The following is a 21,143-nucleotide window of genomic DNA, read 5'->3' as shown; positions in this document are numbered from 1 at the left end:
TCAAACCTATTCCTTGTGGTTAAACTAGTGTGTATTTTTTAGAAATCCCTCAAATCTTGTAACTGTTAGAAGGTTCATCCTGTCTCTCAGCAAGGCTTAAATACCAACGTTACTATTGACTGCGTACCTTATTTTTAGCCTGAATGCATTTGTTCTATTGGTAGAACAGAGGGTATTTCCCAAGACAGAAGACAAACTTTTGTCAAAACACTGTAAATTACAAAGAGCTTAAGGTTCAGCACAGGGGAAGTAGGAGTTGAGACTTGTTAAGAGGCCAAACTTGTGCCAGCGCATGCAGAATGTTTCTTACTTAGAGACATAAGAAAAGTTTTGTTTTCACAGTCCTGCAGCTTTTCTCACCAAATGCCTTGACAACCCTCAACTGATGCAGGCATCTGGCAGGTGTCCCCCCTCCTCTGTGGTCTCTGTAATCAGCAGAGCAAGAGCAGTGCCTCCGCACAGGGATTCACACTGGAAGTGGACAGCTTGCCCTCTGGGGATATCTATCTTTCTCCTCTGATCACAAAGGGGACCTGAAATGGAACAAGTGGGCAAGCTGATGTGGGGCATGCAGGGATTTGATTCAGCCCTGGCTTTCCTCAGACGCTGAGTCTTGGAGCTCAAAGGGTTTCTTTCTTGGCAGGTCTGATTTCTACGACTTCACGGCAGCTGGATCGAGAATACAAGGCTGAACATATCCTAGAGGTGGGTAATGATGATTGTAATTAGTTTTATTTACCTACAAGTGTATTAAGTCCTCAAAGAGCTTTCCTTGCAAGTTGGAGCACAGAGAAAGAATCTCATCCCATCAGCTCCCAACTGCTGGGAAACTTAATTAAATGGTGTGTGTTGCCCTAAGAGACAACTGCAGCAGTACTGCAGGGTTTACTATTTCCTTACTTAAGACTGGAGCAAAAGGTCTGTTCTGGAAGCTGTGGGAATGCAGGAAGAGGACAGGAATTGTCCTCTAGCAGGACAGATAATACGTTATGGGAGAAAGAGCAGGTCAGAGAAATTCACCCTCATTTATCTTCTATCAGACATTGCTGTGTAGCTTTGTGTTACGGGCCCCCATTCTCAGCTGCTTTGAGCTGTGCATATTTACGTTAGAGGTATCTTGAGGTGTTTCAGTCTATCAGGGTGATTGGGGATAATACATTACTCTCTGCAATGCAACATGCTGGGAGCATGTATGGGCACAGCGAAGTGAGGATGGGTGATAACTTGCCAAGCCACTGCAATACAAACGTTTTCAGTTGTGTGACCCATAATGACCGATCTGACCCACTGCCCGGAGCAACTGCAAGCAGGAGCCCTGCAGACGCGTCTCCCTGTGCATGCACAAGCCTTACACAGTGCCAGCTGCAGCCACCAGATTTTACCCTGCAGAGAGGAGCAATGTCTCCGAAAATGTTGAGATACAAATGCAGATCCACACAAACCCCCTAGTTTAGTCGTTGCCCATCAGGATGAAGGCTGGCTGCACATGTCCTAGGTCATGACAAAGAGCTCTGTCACCTACTCACTTTGCTTGCTGGCAGGTGGCTGTTTCTGACAACGGAGAGCCAGCCCTGAAGTCCACCAGTAGAGTCGTGATACAAGTCCTGGATGCCAATGACAGTCCTCCCAGTTTCCCCCACAAGCTCTTCATGGTGCAGCTTCCTGAGAGAGATGCCTCAGAGACGCCACTGCCAGTCTACAGGCTGATCGCTTCAGACCGTGACCAGGGCCAAAACAGTCAGATCACCTACACCATCGAGGAGGAGGAGGAAGGGATATTCACCATCAATCCCACAACCGGGATGGTGTTCTCCAGGAAGGCTTTTCCTGCCTCCGAATACAACATACTCACGGTGAGAGGGAAACCGAGAGAGCCAATGGGAAGAGATGGGTGGAGAGGGAAAGAGAAGAAAGGTTACAGAAACTAAAAAGATAAAAGAAGGAAAGAGTTGGAGAAAATGCAACAGTGGAAGGAGAGCTTGAATGAGACAGACTTGAGTTACAGGGAGAGAAACTGAGAGGGAAAGATGGGAAATGCAGAAGGTAAGAAGCTATTAAAAATGGAGGGTAATTTTAAAATTAACTGTCCAACCCACTCTCAGAGATGAACGGTGATCTATAATCCCGTATGGATGTGGACCCAAACCTGAACAGTCATTGGGTTTCAATACTAGCCTCCATTTGGCAGTCTGATCAGGCCATGGGGCTTGGATAGAACTTTCAAACTCTCCCACACTCGGGGTCCTTGCTATGGGGCTTGCAATCCAGGTCTCTGCTGTGGATTGAGCTTGGCAGATTTGCTTGATGGTCAAGAGGAATTTGGATTGCATGGCTCTACCTTGGAAGCAGCCAGAGCACAGGCCACTGGGTCAAGATTTGATTTGTGGGATTTTGGGGTCCTGGTGGGTGGGAGAAGCAGCTTCCCATGGGCTAAACCAGCCTTCTCCCTGACTGCATGTGCATCTCCTGGCAGGTCAAAGCAACAGACGGCGGCAGCCCACCACTTTCCTCCCACGTGCGGCTTCACATCAGCTGGGTCACCCGGCCTGGTCCTTCCTCGGAGCCACTAGCTTTTGATGAACCCCATTTTAACTTTGCCGTGATGGAAACAGATCCTGTAAACCATATGGTGGGAGTGATCAGTATTGAAATGGGCCCCAGCCAAGTGTGGTTTAATATCACAGGTGAGACATAGAAATTAAACCCGGAGTGTGATCTGGGAGCATTTGCCTCAGCTCCCTTGGCTTTCAGCACTCGCATGCCTGAACTAATGAAGTTGTTTGCTTTAGGTGTAGGTGAGCTACAGGTAAAGCTTTCTCAGACGCCAAAAGGCTTAAACAGTCATAGAGAAATCTGCCTGTCCAAGGGCCCCAGTGCCAAGTGCAATTATCTAACACACTTTTTTAATGACATTTGGGATTTGCCAGTGTTTGAGGTGTTCTCCGATGTCACATAAAAGGCAGGGCATGCCAGTCCCAGCTCCTCCTGGGAATCGAGTGACACTGTTGGCTGTGGCAAAACAGCCTGTGAGGATCCAGGTGTCTGGCTGAGTCTTGCAGACACCCCCCATTGCTCCCTCCCTGCTGAGCCCATAGTCTCAACAGGGAGACAGGAGGGAAGGATTCCTCAAAGAGCTGATCTGACCTAACTGGTGGGGCTCTCCCTTCCACCTCACAGCATTCCAGGGATGACTTAGAAATGAAACATGATGAAGCTGTAGTACCTCTTCTAAGACACATGATGCTGGGGCAGAGGGGATGTGGACTGTCACCCCAGGGGACTTGTCAGGCAGCATGTGTGCAGGACTGGTCATACCAATGAGGGCCAATTCTGCTCATGTAATTTGGTGTTTTGAAATGGCGCCTCAGTCTGCCTTGCTCAGCCTTTTCCTGACACTGCCTGCAGGGCTTGCCCTCATCAGAAAAAGCCTTAATTGGGTGAGTGAATAGTTTTTCTCATTACTATATTAGGGCAGGGATAATGCTGTATAAATATAATTAAGCAGCAAGAGATACAATGCTACAAGGAACAGACAATATCAGTGCAAGGCTTATCTGGCGTTAGTCGCTGTCTGCTTGGGTTTGCAGAATTAACGGTATATTCCTCTGAACCCATTGTTTCCCTGCTGAGTGCTTGCCTGTATGCTCAACCTCTTCTGCGCCAGTTCCTACTGCACCAAGTGCTACTCAGGGCTCTCTTGGATTGTATACATGGAAAAGGACAGAATTTCATCTTCCCTGCTGGGGAAGCAAAGCATCACAGTAGCTGGCAACCAAGCAGGTGATGAAGAGATCCAGGAACCTTCAGCACCTCATTCAAAAACTTACCTTTCCCGGTCCACAAAGACTGTCACTGGGGTTGATGGTGTCTGCAAAAACTCTGACAAAGCAACATCTTTCTTCATCTCTTTCCTTTCCTTGGCTTCCCTTTGACACCATGCAAAGGGTGCCCTTCTTTCTTTTCTCAGAGAAAGGCATCCATGGGTCTCTCTTTTCCTGTCTCTGCTTCTTTCTGTCTCCTTCCCAGCAGGAAAATGGTAGTCCAGATGGCTGGCAACCACTGCATTTCTCCCGCAAGGGAAAATGTGTAATTTAACAACCAGCCCAGATTTTCCCAGCTGGTAAGAGAATAAAGCAAAATCCAGAGCATCCAGTAGCCAGGAAAGGAGAAGTCGAGACCTGGGATAAATTGCAGAAAACTGCTTCTGCTTCTCCATAGCTCAGAACAGCGTAGCGGTGTTTCACGTGCAATGGAGAACTAATGGGCCACAAGCAAGCGAGGCATGAGAAAGGAGCTGCCATGCCAGGGCTGAACAGCAGTAGAGTGAGGGCCAGCCTTCTGCTGCTGAGCTGCTCAGGCCTGTGGTTCCTCCACTACGCAGCCATCTGGGTTGGAGGCAACAGGCTCTGCTCACCCTGAAAGCACCGTCTGCCTCCCCAACTGTTCAAGTATTAGGCTTCTTCAGGTAGCTCACGGGCCCCCAACTGTGGCAGTGAAGACAGACCATTGCTGGTATGCCCACAGTGTGACCTTGAATTGGAAGCCAGCAAGAGTGTTGTTCAGCCCTGCAGGTTCCTGATCCATGCTAAGCCTGTGACGCTGCATAGCTGGAGACCTTGGGCAAGTAAATCAATGCTCAGAAGCGCCTGTTGCAAAACTAGCCAGGACATCATATGCGTATGTGCATCCTTTTTCCTTCCCTCCATCCCTTCATTTTCTCTAATTCCCCCCACCTTCCCTTTCATACTCCTTTGTCACCATCTGTGACTACTTCTTTGTCCAGCTCTTCCATGTCCTCCCTGTATCCTGTGTCCATCTATCACATGTTGTATCGAGTTTCCAGATCGGAGGGAAACCTCACCAATGGCACTGTCCCCAGTCTAGATGTGGCCAAAGAGGTACAGAGTAAATGCCTACACATCCCCATTCAAGGTATATTGCCTGGCACGCTACATATCTGTGATTGGGCACGAGCTCTTTGTGTGCTTTTTGTATTGTGCCTGGAGAGAAGACCCTCATCCTTTGGATCTCCAGGCAACTCCTAGTATCCCTTCCCCTGCAGAGACTGCCAACAACTGCAGCTTGCTCCTGACGGAAATCTAAGTGTAACTGTCCTTCCATTTCCTTTTCTCATCTCTCCCTTATCCCAGGTGGTGATGATGACATGGATTTTGACATTGAAAAGAGCACAGGCAGCATGGTCATTGCAAGAGCCCTCGATGCAAGGAAGAAGTCAAGCTATAACCTAACAGTAGAAGTCACTGATGGGTCCACTACCATAAAAACCCAGGTAGTGTTTTTTTCTTTAGTAGAGACCCTAGAGTGAGTATATGCCAAAGGGAATCTTGCTTCTGGCTCTGCTGAGCTCTAGATCAGGTGCCAGGCACAAGAATCTCCATACACTGTGACCTTACGTTACACAGTGACCCACGTCTTTCCTAAGTACCAAGCTAAGAGTTTTTTTATATTGTTGGAAACGCAAATGGTCTAGGAAAGCCTGGGCCTTTCCTGTTGATCACAGCCAGCACATGAGAACACATCTACATCACCAGCCAAGCTGGGATGGCAGTTCACACTCTTAGACCTCAACTTGCTCCCAGCTGCTCAGGCTGAACTACAACATGGCTGGGACAACATGCTAAAATACAAGGGAAGTGCATATGTATTTAAATCAGGCTCGGGTCCATGGTGCCATATCAAGGAGTGTTCATAGGACTTGTTAGCCTGTGTAAAGCCATCACAGACACATCTACAAGAGGTGAGGTCAGGCCCTGCCCTGTGCTGCTCCAAGTGCATGGAGCATTGGTAACAGACCAGCACTGAGGTCCAGGGGGCAAGTGGGGCAACTGCAGAGATGCTGTGTCCTCTGAGTTGCCACATGAAAAGCAAGCGCTGGTGAAAGGAGGCACTTAGCTCTCAGGCGTGTCCCCGAGCCCCAGTTAAAATGACTGCTGAGATTTTCCTATCTTTACCTACCCTCAGGAGGGGTATTCAGGGCTTAATCTTTCACCAACCATTTTCTCCACACATAAGGAGTAACCAATATTCCAGCCCTCACTGCACAGGAAGACCTAGAATGTGAGTCACCCCTCAGTGACACCTATCGTGGGAAATTCACTGCAGAGGTTTGCAGGGGATGGTGAGTGAGCAACACTACTATTCCTGTGAAACAAAATGCTAATGGACAGCTATCTGTGTCAACTATCTTCAAGTATTGTTCCAAATAAACAAAGCCCCACCTTCCCTGACACCTTGCAGCTCATCACTACATTTATTTTGGCACTCAAAGCCATTTGCAGATGTCAGAAAACCAGCTTGTGCAAAACACTCATGGCATGTTCAGGTTTGCTAAAGGAAGCAAATTATTACACTTGGTTGGAACTTCTTAAGATGCAGTGAACACATTGGTAGTGGGGGTCAGGACAGTCATGGTAGGAAACCAAATAGAAGAAACTAGGTGACTTTGCAGGCAGTATTCAGGCAGGCCATTCATAGGTGTTTGCTGTTAAATGCAGAGGAGATTTGTGTAAAAAAATTCAGACCACGAACTTTGCTCCTGCATATCATCTCCACGCAGGTGCTGCTCTTGAAATAGGCCAGCCCCTCCCTTCCTTTACCAAACATCCCCCCTCTGTCAGCTTTCTGGTGTGTAATTAATGAGGGCTGGTGGTTGTGGAGGCACCAGCCAGCAAAGCTGGCACCACAGCTGAGCAAGTGCTACTTTTCATGGCAGGCTGTGATGGTTTCCCAGTGTGCCAAGTGCAGGCATGTTCAATCTGAATGGCTTGCCAGATTGGAGAGATTAAATAAAATGAGAGAAATCAAACTGAAAATCAGTAAGGGAAGGCACAGCAGGAGTTCCTTGGAGAGAAGGACAAAAGGGCTGTCAGTCACCATGGATGGCAAAGCCCCAAGATTTGGAAAGCTGTGACAGTTACAAGGCTCAGAGCACAGCAAGGCCCAAGAGGGGTTGGTAGCTGAGATTTTACATGGTTGCATAAATCAGGTTGCTCCCATGTCCCTGCTGCCCCTCATTGTGCTGTATACCCCACAGGCATTTATCCACGTGATTGACATCAACCAGCACCGTCCCCAGTTCCTGGAGAGTCATTATGAGGTGAGGATTCCTGAAGATACCCCATCGGGGAGGGAAATCCTTCAAGTCAGTGCAACAGACAAGGACAAAGGCAAGGGGCTCATCTACACCATCCATGGCAGCGTGGACCCCAAAAGCACAAGACTTTTCCAGTTGGATCCAAGCAGTGGGGTCCTCACAACAGCAGAAGGCTTCAGTTCCCAGCCCATGCCTCAGCACACCCTAACAGTGATGGTGAGTCCTAGCCAAACCCTGCTGAGCCCATCAGCTTGACCAGAATACATGTATCATTGGAGAAATTAAAGCTGGTTCTAGCCTTTGAGGGAGGCTTTGTCTAGAACAGAAAAGAAGGTCTTAACCTTTACTCTATAGGCATCCTGGATAAATCTAGGTAGCACCCTGCTTTCCTCTAACCATGTGCTGAGCCCATCACCTGCTAATTTAATTGGAGGGCCACTGGATTCTTATACAAGAAAGCACGGTGAATAATTGTTAATGTTTGGTTTCAAGTTCAAGGCTGAGCTTTGGTGCTGAAACTTACAGGTTCATTCCCACCCAGGGGGTTGTACGACTGGAAAACACCACCCTCTGTAAGAGTCCTGATGAGCTACTTGGAAGACTGGTGCAGGCAAGGCTGCCTACTTCCCGAGTGTGACCGTACCTGCTCTTCCTCTGTCATTCAGGTACGAGACCAGGAGGTCCCCATCAAGAGGAACTTTGTTCGAGTCATCATCCATGTGGAGAACTGCAACCTTCACCCTCCTCAGTTCAGCAGCATCCATTATGAAGCAGAAGTGCTGGACTCAGCAGTGGGGGGCACAGAGGTTATACAAGTCAGAGCCCTTGACCAAGACCAAGGAGCCAATGCTGAAATCCACTACTCCCTTCAGGCAGGTGAGAACCATGCAACAAGACAGTTTAGGCTGATAACATGCCCGTATTTCCATCTTCTAGCTGGTGGCCAGACAGTGGCTGCACAGTTCTAAAATGCAATTTCCTTCCTATCCAGTGAAAATCTAGAGTGAGCAGGTAATTTCCATATTATGGAATATCAGGATTCTTCCTTAAAAAGGCAGTTCAATGTTGAGTCACTGGTCTAAGAAAAAATGTGACTGGGTAAGTTAGAACAACCTAAAAGCTGCTCTTCTCATCCTTAGGAACTGAGGGAGGGATCCCTGTTCAGTTGTTAGGCAAAAGCACTCCAATTCCCACAACAGTCACCATCACTTCCACCATTTCTACCAAGAAATATATCCTTGAGGAACAGGGAGCACCATCTCAGCATTGGTTGGTGGTGGGTTTGGGTCATGCGAGCTCAGTGAGTATTTTATCATTTACTCTAAAGGTTAAAACTTAAATATTTATGGTTGTGCCACACTGCCTATTTAGCAGGTAAATTATTTGCAGGAGACAAGCCATCCTGTGCTCCATCTTTCTCACTGCAATTTAGATCAAGGATTGAGGAATTTAATTGCTCCTCGAGTATTGGTAATTACAAGCATGACAGGGCTTGAAGAAACTAGTACAGTCTGTGCTACCATGCTCTGCACACGAGGCAAAAGCATCAAGCACATGCTCTGCCACCACTAAATATGCTCAAATTAGAAGGGTATTTATCTCTAATTTACATTTTGATTGATTTAAAAGTTAGCTTGTAGATCTCAATGGGTTAATTGTTCTTAGAATTAAAATTATTTAGAAATTAATGAAGATTCTTGTCTCCCAGTGAAAGAAAGAGATGTTAATTAGGTCTGAAATCAGGAACATTTATGGAAAAGAGGTTTAGAAAACCAAAACCAACAGGGTGTCTGCATTCTTCACTTTGTAGTTTCTCCTCTTGCAGGTAATGGGGAAGGTTTCTTTAGCATCGACCCATATTCTGGAATTATTACAGTTGCCCAGAAACTGGACACATCCAGGCAGGAGCGATTTACTCTTATTGTAAAGGCAGAAGATCAAGGGTTCCCCCAGCTTAAAGATTCTGCTACAGTACACGTCCGCATTAGACCATCTGATCGAACCCCTCCAAAATTTCCAGAGACCGAATACATCACAGAGATCAGTGAATCCACTGCTGTTGGATCTCCTCTGCTACAGGTTTCAGCCACAAGCTTGTCACCAGTCAGCTATGAAATAAAAGAAGGAAATGGAGATGGAGTGTTCTCCATGAACTATCAGTCAGGCCTTATTTCCATTCAGAAGAGCTTAGATTTTGAGCAGGTATCTTTTTACCAGTTGAAAGTCCGTGGCATCAATATGGCTGGAGCATTTATGGACACAATGGTACATATCTACGTCATAGATGAGAACGATAATGTGCCCATCTTCGTTAAGCCTTCTTTCATTGGCTGGATCATGGAGAACGCTCTATCACAAAGCATGGTTCTGGATGAAAGTAATGCACCCCTTGTGACTCATGCAACAGATGCTGATCAAGACTCCAATGCTCTGCTGGTCTATGAGATTTTGGAACCAGAGGCACTGAAATATTTCGCAGTAGATCCCAGCACAGGGACACTGACCAGTCGTGCTGATATAGACTATGAGCTCACTCCAGTTTTTCACTTCAGTGTACATGTGCATGACAGTGGAAGTCCCAGCTTATTTGCATCCAAGCCAGCCAAGGTCACAATCCATGTTAAAGATGTGAATGATTCACCTCCGGTCTTTTTCAAAGACACTTACGAGCTTTCTGTGTTTCTACCTGCCCACCCAGGGATGGAGCTTTTGTCAGTGCAGGCAAAAGATGCAGATTCAGAGGTGACTTACAGCATTGTGGAAGGGAACCTTGATAATGCGTTCTGTATTCATCCACTCACAGGTCTCATCTCCATTCTTAATGCTACTGGCCTGGGAAGACATCGTGAACTCACGGTCAGAGCTGGTGATGGCTTATATAAGAGTACTGCTCTGGTTAAGCTAAATCTAACTCAAGCACAAGGTACTGGCTTAAAATTTGATCGAGAGATATATACAGCAACTGTGATGGAGAACTCTACAGATGAGAAGACTCTTACTGTTCTTGGAGTCAAGGGATATCAGCTAAATGAACCACTTCTCTATTCTCTTTTGAATGGAAAAGAAAGATTCAAAATGATCCAGGCATCTGGAGTACTCCAAACCAAGGGTGTGAAATTTGACCGTGAAACACAAGACATGCATGAGGTAGCTGTGGAAGTGAAGGACAATAGGAAACCACCACGAGTGTCCCAAGCCATGGTCAAGGTTTATGTAGAGGATGTTAATGACAATCCACCGCAGTTTGAGAATGTGCCATATTATACCTCAGTGCAGGACGGCACAGAGCCAGGTGATGTACTTTTTCAGGTGTCAGCAACAGACAAAGACATAGGGGATAACGGAGCCATTACCTACTCATTTGCTGAGGACTACAAATACTTTTGGATTGACCCCTACCTAGGAGACATCTCACTTAAGAAGCCTCTTGATTATCAAGCTTTAAATAAATACAACCTCCGAGTCATTGCTAAGGACAAGGGCAAGCCTCCCCTCCATGCTGAAGAGGAGGTCGTGATCAGTGTGAGGAATAAATCCAACCCTCTGTTCCAAAGTTTGTACTACCGAGTGAAGGTGCCAGAAAACATCCCCCTGTACACACCTATCCTCCACATCCAGGCTCGCAGCCCTGAAGGCTTGCGTCTCATCTACAACATTGTGGAAGAAGACTCCCTGAAACTCTTCAGCACTGACTTCAAAACTGGTGTCCTTACTGTCACAGGCCAGCTAGACTACGAGCTAGAAACAAAACACACATTCACTGTTAGGGCCACAGACACAGCGCTAGGATCCTTTTCAGAAGCCAGGGTAGAGGTGGAGGTAGAGGACATTAATGACAATCCCCCCATGTTTTCTCAGATCATCTACACAGCATCTGTCTCAGAGAGTTTGCCAGCACAGACCCCTGTTGTCCAGCTCTTTGCTTCTGATAGGGATTCAGGCAGAAACAAAGTGGTCTCCTATCAGATCTTGGATGATGGTTCAGATGCTACCAAGTTCTTTAATATTGATGCCAGCACAGGGCAAATAACAACATCTCAAGCCCTTGATTATGAAAAAAATCAACAGTTTCGCATGAAAGTAAGAGCTGCAGATCATGGGATGCCTCCACTTAGCAGTGATGCCCTGGTAATTGTAGAAGTGACAGACATCAATGACAATCCCCCTGAGTTCAGCCAGCTTCAGTATGAAGCCAAGGTAAGCGAAATGGCTACGTGCGGGCACATTGTGATAAAAGTCCAGGCCCTGGACCCTGATAGCGGAGACACCACCCGACTGGAATATGTGATACTTTCAGGCAATGACAATAGGCATTTCACTATCAACAGCACTTCTGGCATAATATCCATGTTCAACCGCTGCAAAAAGGACTTGGAGTCATCTTACAATCTCAGAGTTTCTGCTTCGGATGGAGTTTTCAAGAGCATTGTGCCTGTGTATATCAACACCACAAATGCCAATAAATACAGCCCCTCTTTTCAGCAGAATGTGTATGAGGCAGAGCTGGCAGAAAATGCTGAGATAGGTACCAAAGTGATTGAGCTGCTGGCTATTGACCCAGATGGTGGCCCATATGGCACCATAGACTATACCATCATAAATAAACTCGCCCATGAGAAGTTCTCCATAGACAACAAAGGCCATATTGCCACACTCCAAAAACTGGACAGGGAAAATTCAACAGAGAGAGTCATTGCCATTAAAGTCATGGCCAAGGATGGGGGTGGGAAGGTGGCGTTCTGCACTGTCAAAATAATCCTTACAGATGAGAATGACAACCCACCTCAGTTCAAAGCCTCTGAATACACACTGTCCATCCAGTCGAATGTAAGCAAAGGCTCCCCCGTCATCCAGGTACTGGCTTACGATGCTGATGAAGGTGCAAATGCAGATGTCATATACTCTGTTGATTCTGTGGAAGATGTGGCAGAAGACCTTGTGGAGATCAATGCTGCTACTGGAGTTGTTAAGGTCAAGGAGAGTCTTGTTGGTTTAGAGAACAGAGCCTTTAACTTCAAGGTGAAAGCGGAAGATGGCAGACCCCCTCACTGGAACTCCCTTGTCCCAGTGAATCTTCAGATTGTCCCCAGGGAGGTGACATTGCCAAGGTTTTCTGAACCCCTTTATACATTCTCTGCCTCTGAGGATCTTCCAGAGGGATCAGAAATAGGATCAGTCAAAGCTTTTGCAGAGGATCCCATCATATACAGCCTGGTGAAAGGAACCACTACAGAAAGTAACAAAGATGAGGTGTTCACACTGGACGAACAAACGGGGGCTTTGAAAATCAAAAAGGCTATGGATCATGAGACCACCAAGTGGTACCAAATTGATGTTATGGCGCACTGCTTACATCAGGAGACTGAGCTAGTCTCTCTGGTCTCTGTGAACATCCAAGTGCAGGATGTCAATGACAACAGACCTGTTTTTGAGGCAGATCCCTACAAAGCTTTTGTCATGGAGAACATGCCATCAGGAACCACAGTCATTCAAGTGACAGCTAACGATCAGGACATGGGTAATGATGGACAGGTGACCTACAGTCTGGAAGCAGAATCTGGCAACCTGCGAGGACTCTTCACCATTGATGGTGAGAGTGGGTGGATTACCACACTAAAAGAGCTGGACTGTGAAGATCAGGAGATCTATCGGTTTTACGTGGTGGCCATTGACCATGGCAGGAAAGTCCAGCTGTCTTCCCAAACCCTGGTGGAGGTCACTGTCTCTGATGAAAATGATAATGCTCCACAGTTCACCTCAGATTTCTATAAAGGATCAGTAATTGAGAATGCAGAGCCAGGGCAGGTTGTTGTCACACTGAGCACCATCGATGCAGACATCTCTGAGCAGAACAGGCGAGTCACATGCTACATAACTGGTGAGTTTTTCCTGACTTTAAATCTTCAGCAAGCAAAATTAGAGTATCATTTCAAAGTGAGGAATTGTTATCTTGTCTTACAGAATAATCATACAAAAATTGCATTATACTGACAGACCTATCAGATGCAGGACATGAAGCCTGAGCTCTGTCATGAGCTGGACTCTTCAGTTAAATGAGTCTGGGGTATCCAAAACTCTTCAATAACTAACTGCAGTATATGGAATTATCATTATAACTACTGTCTCATCACTGAATAGTCCTATTTATTTGGAAATAAATAAATTTAAAAATTATATAAGTAATTACACAGTACCATAGATGTATTTCTTTATGCTTTCTTAACAGAGGAATAATCTGCACAAGTAGAAGCTTGATTTTATGGTACTTTTTGACCCCAAAGGGTCTTTCTCAAACCTGGAACAGATACTTCAAATTAAAATGTTTGTTCAAACTCAGATGAGGACCCTTCAGGGTCAAAATATTTAGCCAGATCATGCTGCAGCCTGTTATCTATTATTGTAACCATCCAAAACAATGGACGAATGCTGGCACTTTCAATTGGTTTATGGCATGCCTAAATATTTGAAAGCCTTTGGGAAAAAAGATTCAATCCATTTACGTATTCACATTTCTGCCATCTTAAAGGTGGTAGTAACTTCCAACTACTTTGAACCTGAGAGAATGCATGCTTGTGTTAGTGGTGAATAGCATATGCTCCCTCTGCTACATACTTATGAGCACAGGTCAAACTCTACCAATAAATACATAAATGCAACTACAGCATAGCACTGCAGCAAAAGAAAGGAGGTGGTGAACACAGAGCCTAGCTTCCCCTTGTTCACATGCACATTGATTTCAAACACACAGAAACTAAATCTGTGCGTGGTCTGGAGTCTCCCAGCATCAGCAGAAGGGCTAGCAGAGGTCTCATTGTGTCTCCAGATTCACCACCTCATCACCGCAGTGCAAATGAAAGCAGAAAGAGAGTGAATTTAATTTACCTGGCTGTGCGAGTCCCTTCAGAGTCTAACACAAACAAGCCCTGCAGCCAGCTCTCTTCATTGCCTCCCATTACCTAATGTGCTCCCTCCTTCTGCCCAACGGCGTGGGTTCAGCAGAGGACACCAGCTCCTTGCAAGAAGAGAAGGATTCTCCAGGGGCAGCATCCACTCCATTTAAAATCTACTCTGTGTAACATCAGCAGGAGTGGCATGAGTCTGGTGACCAGAGAGCCTGCCTAGTCCAGATTTACCTGTCTCTCATCATCTGGCTCTTATAGAATCAAAAAGTAGCCCCAGAAAGCACATCTATATATTAAATACATCTATAGGTTAAAAGGAAGTACAACTATATGTGGTACTGTAACAATAAGATTCAACCAATGTCTGCAGGGTATTTGCAACTCTCACATCCCTTTAGGAACACACACCAAGACTGACACACTTGAGGAAGGTGAGACAATGTGGTTTTGAGGCAATGAATATGCACATCTGCAGAACATTACCAAAAATGTTTGCAATCAGTTGTTGTTTCCTTCTTCCAGACAGTGAATAACAGTAACAGAAACAGGCAGGGTATTTCTCACCTGTGCAGTGAGGTAGACCAAATGCACCTCAACTGCTTGATACAACACCAGTGTCTTCTCTACATTACCACTATGAGTCCTTCAGCCCTCTGAAGGGACCGGCAGTGGACACACCTATATCCCCTTTCCTTATTACTTCTGATTTTCAGCCCTCAGTAAATGCCTTTTTTCCTCCTGTCCCCTTTTAGAAGGAGATGTACTGGGGCAGTTCACAGTTAATCAAATAGAGGGCAAATGGACAATTTCTTCCAAGAAGCCTCTGGACAGGGAAGATACAGAGAAATATCTCCTCAAGGTTATGGCCTCTGATGGGAAATTTCAGGCTACCACTGAAGTGGAAATTTTTGTTCTGGATATCAATGACAACAGCCCTGAGTGTGGCCAGGTAAGACATCTGTCCTGGGACATCAGGGGTGTGAGGGGAGCGGCTGGAAAGGAGAGAACACAATAGCAAGGAAAAATGAACAGAAAGAGCATGTGTTAAGAGGGTTTGGCTTGTCATAATTCTTCTCACACAATCCTGTTGCTTTGATTATGCTTAGCAATTTTAATTAAGCTGCATGTCAAGCAGGAACATTAAATCTAGCCTCTAAGCATGTTTGCCAGCAGTAAGTGAGCACCTAAGCATTATGAAGGATAATTTTTGGAGATAAACAATGCCAGGAAGCCTCCTGGGTAGGGTCATGTAAATTACCAAGTTTTATATCCTGCTAAAGTGAGAGATTCCCATCAGGAGGTTTGTTACTCTGATCACTGGGTATGGATGTTACCCATGGTGAGAAAGAACAGAAGTGGTTGCTTCCCAAAGGAGATTCAAAGGCTTGTGTGAAATGAGCTCACTGGTCCTAGTCCACACCCCAGCAGCCAGCAATGTGAGGCACATTGTGTTCCCCTCAAAACCACATGGTTTATCCTTCTCTATGAAGCTTCTGCTAGTCCATTCCTCCCCATACGGGATGAAGGTATTTAAGAGATGGCTCAGATCCCAATGACACCTTCTATACTTGCCAGATATTCTACACTGGAAGAGTCTCTGAAGACGCTCTACCGGGTCTTTTCATTTTGAAAATATCAGCATCTGACCCTGACATTGGCAGCAATGCCCAGATAACGTACAGCCTCCACGGCCCTGGCGCAGAGGAGTTCCGACTGGGCCCACATACAGGTGAGAGCTGGGCAATGGGATGCTTTTATCCTCTTCCTCACCCACGGCCAAGAAATGCCAGTTCCCAGCGTGGCTCAACACTTATCTCCTCTTGAGCAAACAAAAAGACTGTTCATTCCCGTTCTCACAAGCTAGGAGGGAATGACAAACATGCAGGTTTATTGCAATACAGTATAGAGGAGAGTGAGCTCTGTGTCTTCTTGCTAGCTTTCTTTACAAATATTAGCAATAGCATTGTTAAAATGAAGGGCAGGCAGTATTGCTAACAGCCAGGTATCAAGGAGAGATCACTATTACAAGTATTACAGTGCTGGCTTGAGCCAAAATCCCAAGTTCTAAACTCTAAAAAACGTCTTATTAAGTCTTGGGCAGTGTATTTTCCCAAAGGTTTCCTCCTTTCCAGGCAGACATAGTCATTCTAGAGAACACTTGGGGTTCATTACATTGTAGAAATCTTAATGCAGTGGGGGTTATAAATGTGTTTGGAAGTACAATTTATTTACAAGCATTTTTACCTCATGACGGCACCCATTGCATGAAGTTCAGCCCGACTTGCAGGAGTCCCCATGCCAAGCCCTCCCAGGGCACTGCCTGGCACTGATCCGAGAATAGCCCTGAGCAATGTGGTGTGGACACATCACTGCTATTAGCTGGATTACAAACGATGTTCAAACCTGGTCTGTCCTCTCCCACGGTTCATCCAGGAAAGCAACATGCTTGAACCTCTCTGAGCTCTCCTAGGCTACGGCTGCAGTTGCAGGAGACAAGACCATCTCCTGTTCTTTCCAACAGGGGAACTGACCACATCTGCACCTCTCGACCGTGAACAGAAACCTATATACCATCTTGTTGCCAAAGCGACTGATGGCGGAGGCCGTTCCTGCCAGGCAGATATAACACTGATTGTAGAGGACACAAATGACAACGCACCAAGATTCTTCCCCAGCCACTGCGCTGTGGCCGTTTTTGACAACACCACAACAAAGACCCCCATCGCCGTGGTTGCTGCCAGGGACCTTGATGAAGGTGAGTCAGAATGGGATTTACTTTTTAGCACAGTTCATCTTTCAGCCTGAATAGAAGCCTTTGAAACCTAGGGAAGGCCTACAACGATGGGCATAGATGATTGAATCTTGGCAAAGATATGCCTGGATCTCATCGCTGACATGTCCTTGACTAGCCGGCTCACATCAGCATTTCTGTGACCCTGTAAGAAGTGCAATATCTGTAGAAATACACAAAGACAGACTTTGAGGACATGCTCAGTAACTAACTGTGATGCACAGTGCAAACTGTGACACACAGTTTGTCTGGGATCCAAACCGGACAGAAACTTTACCAAAGATAGAGAATGCATATGAGCATAATAAGGAAAAAAGCGAGGTTTAGATCTGAGTGGGGTAGGCAATATGAATGAAGAAGGTCTTCTGAAGACAAAATTCTCAGAAACATAGGTAAGGCTCCTAAGAAAGGAGCTTTCAATAAACCTCTCCAGCAGAGACTCAATTTACAATGACAGAGAGGCAAAACCATATTTATCTGCTTTGGAAGCAGATATGAAGGAAAATTGCATTTAAAAACAAGGGAATTAAAAATGAGAAGCACCAGTAAATACAGAAAGTCGATGCTGATGGATGAGGGTGAGGGTGGCTAGATGTCTGAACCTGCAGATGGTCCGGGACACAGTCGATTTTCATACGGCCTCCATTTTCCCTAGGAATTTAAGGTCAAGTACACTTGGTCCCAATGGATTAAAAAAAAAAAAAAAAAAAACCAAAACCCAAAACGGTAGCATTCCTACCCATGAATTAAGGCAGCCTGTCCCTTATCCTTCCAGGTCTCAATGCTGAGGTGGTCTATTCTCTGTCTGACTCTGCCAATGGACACTTTTCAATTGAGGAAACCACAGGGGTGATCCGTCTGGAAAAGCCTCTGAAGGATTCGCAGCATTCAGCATTTGAGCTGACAGTCTGTGCTACGGACCGGGGCACCCCAGAGCCCCTCTCTGCTCTTGGCACTGTCACTGTCTCCGTTGTGGATCTAAATGAATATCTGCCTGTCTTCCTGGCCCCTGAATATGTGGCCATGGTAAAAGAAGACGTGGCTGTGGGTACGGAGGTCCTCAACTTGTCAGCCTTGACAAGGGATAATACAGAAAACACAGAGATCAAGTATGAAATTGTGAATGGCAACGACCATGGGAAATTTCAGCTCAACTCAAATACAGGTAAGATGATCTCATGCCCAAGCAAGTCCAGATTGACCCAACATCAAAGGCTGTCTTTGTATGTGTCTTTTCTGGTTCTTCTCCATTTGGATTGCACTTCTGCTCCCCTCTGTCTTTAGCCAGCACAAGGGTGGGGAATACAGTCTTCTACCCTAAATTTTGCCAGCCAAGTCACTTAAGTGAGTGATCCAAATCTTGCTGAAGTCAATGGAAAGATGCCTGTTACATGTCTGGAGCCTGAGACAGGTCCATGGGAATGAGGAGTACATGGAGAATAGGATGGGGAAATTTTTCTGCTTCAAAATGCAGAAGTTGGTTTCATTTAAAAAGTCTCTCCATCCTAATCCCACAAGGAACCTGCAGCCCAGGGTAACAGGCAGCTTTATTAGGTAGCATTCAATGAGTGTGGATAATACCAATCTGTTAACCATGAGCAGGTGTTGAGCCAGGTTTACTAGCCAAATAAAGCACTGCTCTGTTTGTACACTGATCTGATAAGAGCTGTTATGAGAAGGCCAATGTCAACTCCCTGAAACAAGCCCTTGGCTGCATCATCAATGGCCTTCTGCCCTTGGCTGTAACATCCTCATCCGTGGCGCCTTCCTCAGCTTCCCTGTCCCCAAGACTTGCTAATTTTTCCACACCAATCTTCTTATTAGTTTATATGTCTTAAAAGACATAGAACAGTGTAATTTCCAGGGAATAATTTTGTGACAGTTTCAGTGCTGAATCCAGGAAACCATTCAAGTACACAGGCACATTCTATTGTCCCCACACGTGCTTTTTTTTTTCCCCCTTTATGTCTTCAGTCCGTGTTACTCACTTGTTTTTTGAGATTTACAGCCTCTTTCTTCTTTGTATGTTGTATCCTAAGCCTCACAAATCACAGCATCTTGCCATGCACCTTTTTCTCCTGTACAATTCTGCATCTACACCTCACACCTTTTCATCCTGTCTATGACACAGTTTAGTGAGGCCCTATTACTGCCTTGGTCACAGCTTTCAATAGCACTGTTGGCCTCTCATCCTATTTTGTCCCAGATCTCCTTCAGTCAAGATTCCTGGAGACTTTCCAGAATGAAAGTATATTTTACCTCTTCAGACACTTGATACCAAAATGAGGCAGGTCATGTCAGAATCAGTTCAATTATAGTTTGTTTTATGTGATGTCATGACCTTCAGTATCCTGATATAACCAGAGAAGGTTAAAGTTAGGTCAACAGCACCTTTTCAGCTTGCAGTTTGGCAGTTGTCTCAGTATATCTCCAGTATTCCAAGAAACATTACGTGCCATTCATTCAAAGTATCTTCTGTCCTTTTCTATCCATCTGCCAATGCAGGTGCCTTATACATAAATGGGAGCTTGGACTTTGAAGCAAGTCATGAGTATTACTTATCCATCGAGGGCACGAGGAAAGGCTCAGCTTCTCTCAGTGATGTGACCATGGTGGTGATCAACATAACCGACATCAATGACCATGCACCAGAGTTCACCCAAGACTCTTACTTTGCTGATATCCGGGAGGATGCTGCAGTTGGAGAAATCATCCTCACGGTAAGATTATGAACCAGGCCAGCGATTTTTACCTATTCTTTGACTCATGCTGTGCATTATTTACTCTTCTTTTGCACTTTACTTTTCCTCGGACGCAGCCACCTCAGTGGGTTTGTGACATTCAACACGCAAGATTTAAACATGACTTTAAAAAAGGATGAATGCCAGAATTCCTGACACTCCATAGACAGAGAGAACACTTTGCCTTATGAGATATCTTTAAGTGAAAGCTTGAGATACCTATGGGGAGCTCAGGAGCTTTGAAGACCTCCCAGGAGAGCTAAAATGCCTGCAGAAGGCCAACACACTTGCGACCTGGGGAAGGCAGAGGCTTCCCTGGGCAGCATAGTGGATCCCAGGATATTTCCATGTGGAGTTCCCTGCCCAGCTGCTTCCCATCATAGGGGTGGTAAAGTCAGGAAAGGGACAAAGAGAAAGCCATTGTTGTAGCTATGTTGAGTTTTGTCTTGAAAAAACTAATTAATGACACTTACGTAAACCACTTTCCTTCCTCCTCCTTATTTGAGGCAAACTCAAACCAATATCCTTAAATGACAAGGAGGTCCTGCTTCCATTCCTCCAAGGCCTTTTTTGGGCCAGGGGTCCTACATTTTTTTTCTCCTAACAGGTGTCAGCTGATGACTTGGATGGAGCAATGAACAATCAGATCACATACTCAATCGTAGGAGGGAACCCATTGGGACACTTTGCCATTCAACCCAAAAGTGGGCAAGTCAGCATTGCCAAGCATCTGGACAGGGAGGAGGTGAGTTCAAGAAAATGGGAACAGGAAGGCTAAAACAGATGTGCCCCAAAAGACTGAGGGAGCGCAGTATATTCAGCTACCTCTGGTTTTCTGAATGATCTATTCATAAGACAGTAAGCAGAAGTCAAGTCTCTTTCATTCATTCATTCTCTAAACTCACAGATACTTCTGTAGGTAGGCTGGGCTTTAGAGAAGGGAATATAGCCTTCAGTGGTCACAGATCTGGGGTTTGGTTGGCTCCACTGTTGCTTCAAGCTGGCTGAGTGAGAGTCAGCTCCAAACTGGAAACCAACATGGTTGGTTTCTGCTTCTCTGCATCAGATCATTATAGAAAACAGGTATGAGGAGGAGATGAAAACATCATCTGGACAATCTCTCATTCATAAAAAAGTAGCAGCTCAAACCACTATTGACAGATATTTGCCCAGCTTAGTCTCATCCATCTTTGTCAAGTTGTTTTCCTTCTCTACAACTATTGTAAAGCTGATTTTCTTTAGCAATGTGCTTTGAAATTTATGGATGGAGAGCCTTAACCAAGGGCATAGCTGTTGTTACGGTGTAATTCAGGGCCTCAAGCATTTCAACAAACTGCAGCACAGTAAAACATTAATGTGAAAAAATTACCATTCCTCCACTTCGCCAAGTAATCATGCACTACAAATCCTCCAGATCCCCAGTTATTCCCTGACAGTTCGAGCCACGGACAATGGCCACCCTGCTCAGTTCAGTGACGTCTCTGTGCGTGTCCATGTGTCTGATGTCAATGACAACCCTCCTCGGTTCTTCCAGCTCAACTACAGTGTGGTGGTGCAGGTAAGCCAGTAGAGAGTTTCTTCAGCCAGTCTGTCTC

General features: G+C 45.6%; 1 protein-coding gene across 1 annotated transcript in view; it reads left to right on the top strand.

Moving 5' to 3' along the window:
- Positions 1 to 21,143, top strand: part of FAT2 (FAT atypical cadherin 2) — a 59,229-nt gene that overhangs the window by 23,049 nt on the left and 15,037 nt on the right. Inside the window, exons 4-17 of the mRNA XM_033006192.2 lie at positions 644 to 705; positions 1,542 to 1,853; positions 2,474 to 2,684; positions 5,151 to 5,290; positions 7,055 to 7,330; positions 7,780 to 7,990; positions 8,940 to 12,992; positions 14,769 to 14,965; positions 15,592 to 15,745; positions 16,538 to 16,771; positions 17,583 to 17,972; positions 19,313 to 19,527; positions 20,156 to 20,293; positions 20,963 to 21,106. Coding sequence (XP_032862083.2) covers positions 644 to 705; positions 1,542 to 1,853; positions 2,474 to 2,684; positions 5,151 to 5,290; positions 7,055 to 7,330; positions 7,780 to 7,990; positions 8,940 to 12,992; positions 14,769 to 14,965; positions 15,592 to 15,745; positions 16,538 to 16,771; positions 17,583 to 17,972; positions 19,313 to 19,527; positions 20,156 to 20,293; positions 20,963 to 21,106 — 6,737 coding nt within the window. The remainder of the gene's footprint in view (positions 1 to 643; positions 706 to 1,541; positions 1,854 to 2,473; positions 2,685 to 5,150; positions 5,291 to 7,054; positions 7,331 to 7,779; positions 7,991 to 8,939; positions 12,993 to 14,768; positions 14,966 to 15,591; positions 15,746 to 16,537; positions 16,772 to 17,582; positions 17,973 to 19,312; positions 19,528 to 20,155; positions 20,294 to 20,962; positions 21,107 to 21,143) is intronic.

The sequence above is a fragment of the Tyto alba genome, unplaced genomic scaffold, assembly GCF_018691265.1.
Source record: "Tyto alba isolate M040663 unplaced genomic scaffold, T.alba_DEE_v4.0 Super-Scaffold_17, whole genome shotgun sequence".
NCBI classification, from domain to species: Eukaryota; Metazoa; Chordata; class Aves; order Strigiformes; family Tytonidae; genus Tyto; species Tyto alba.
This window is presented reverse-complemented; position numbering and strand designations above follow the sequence as displayed.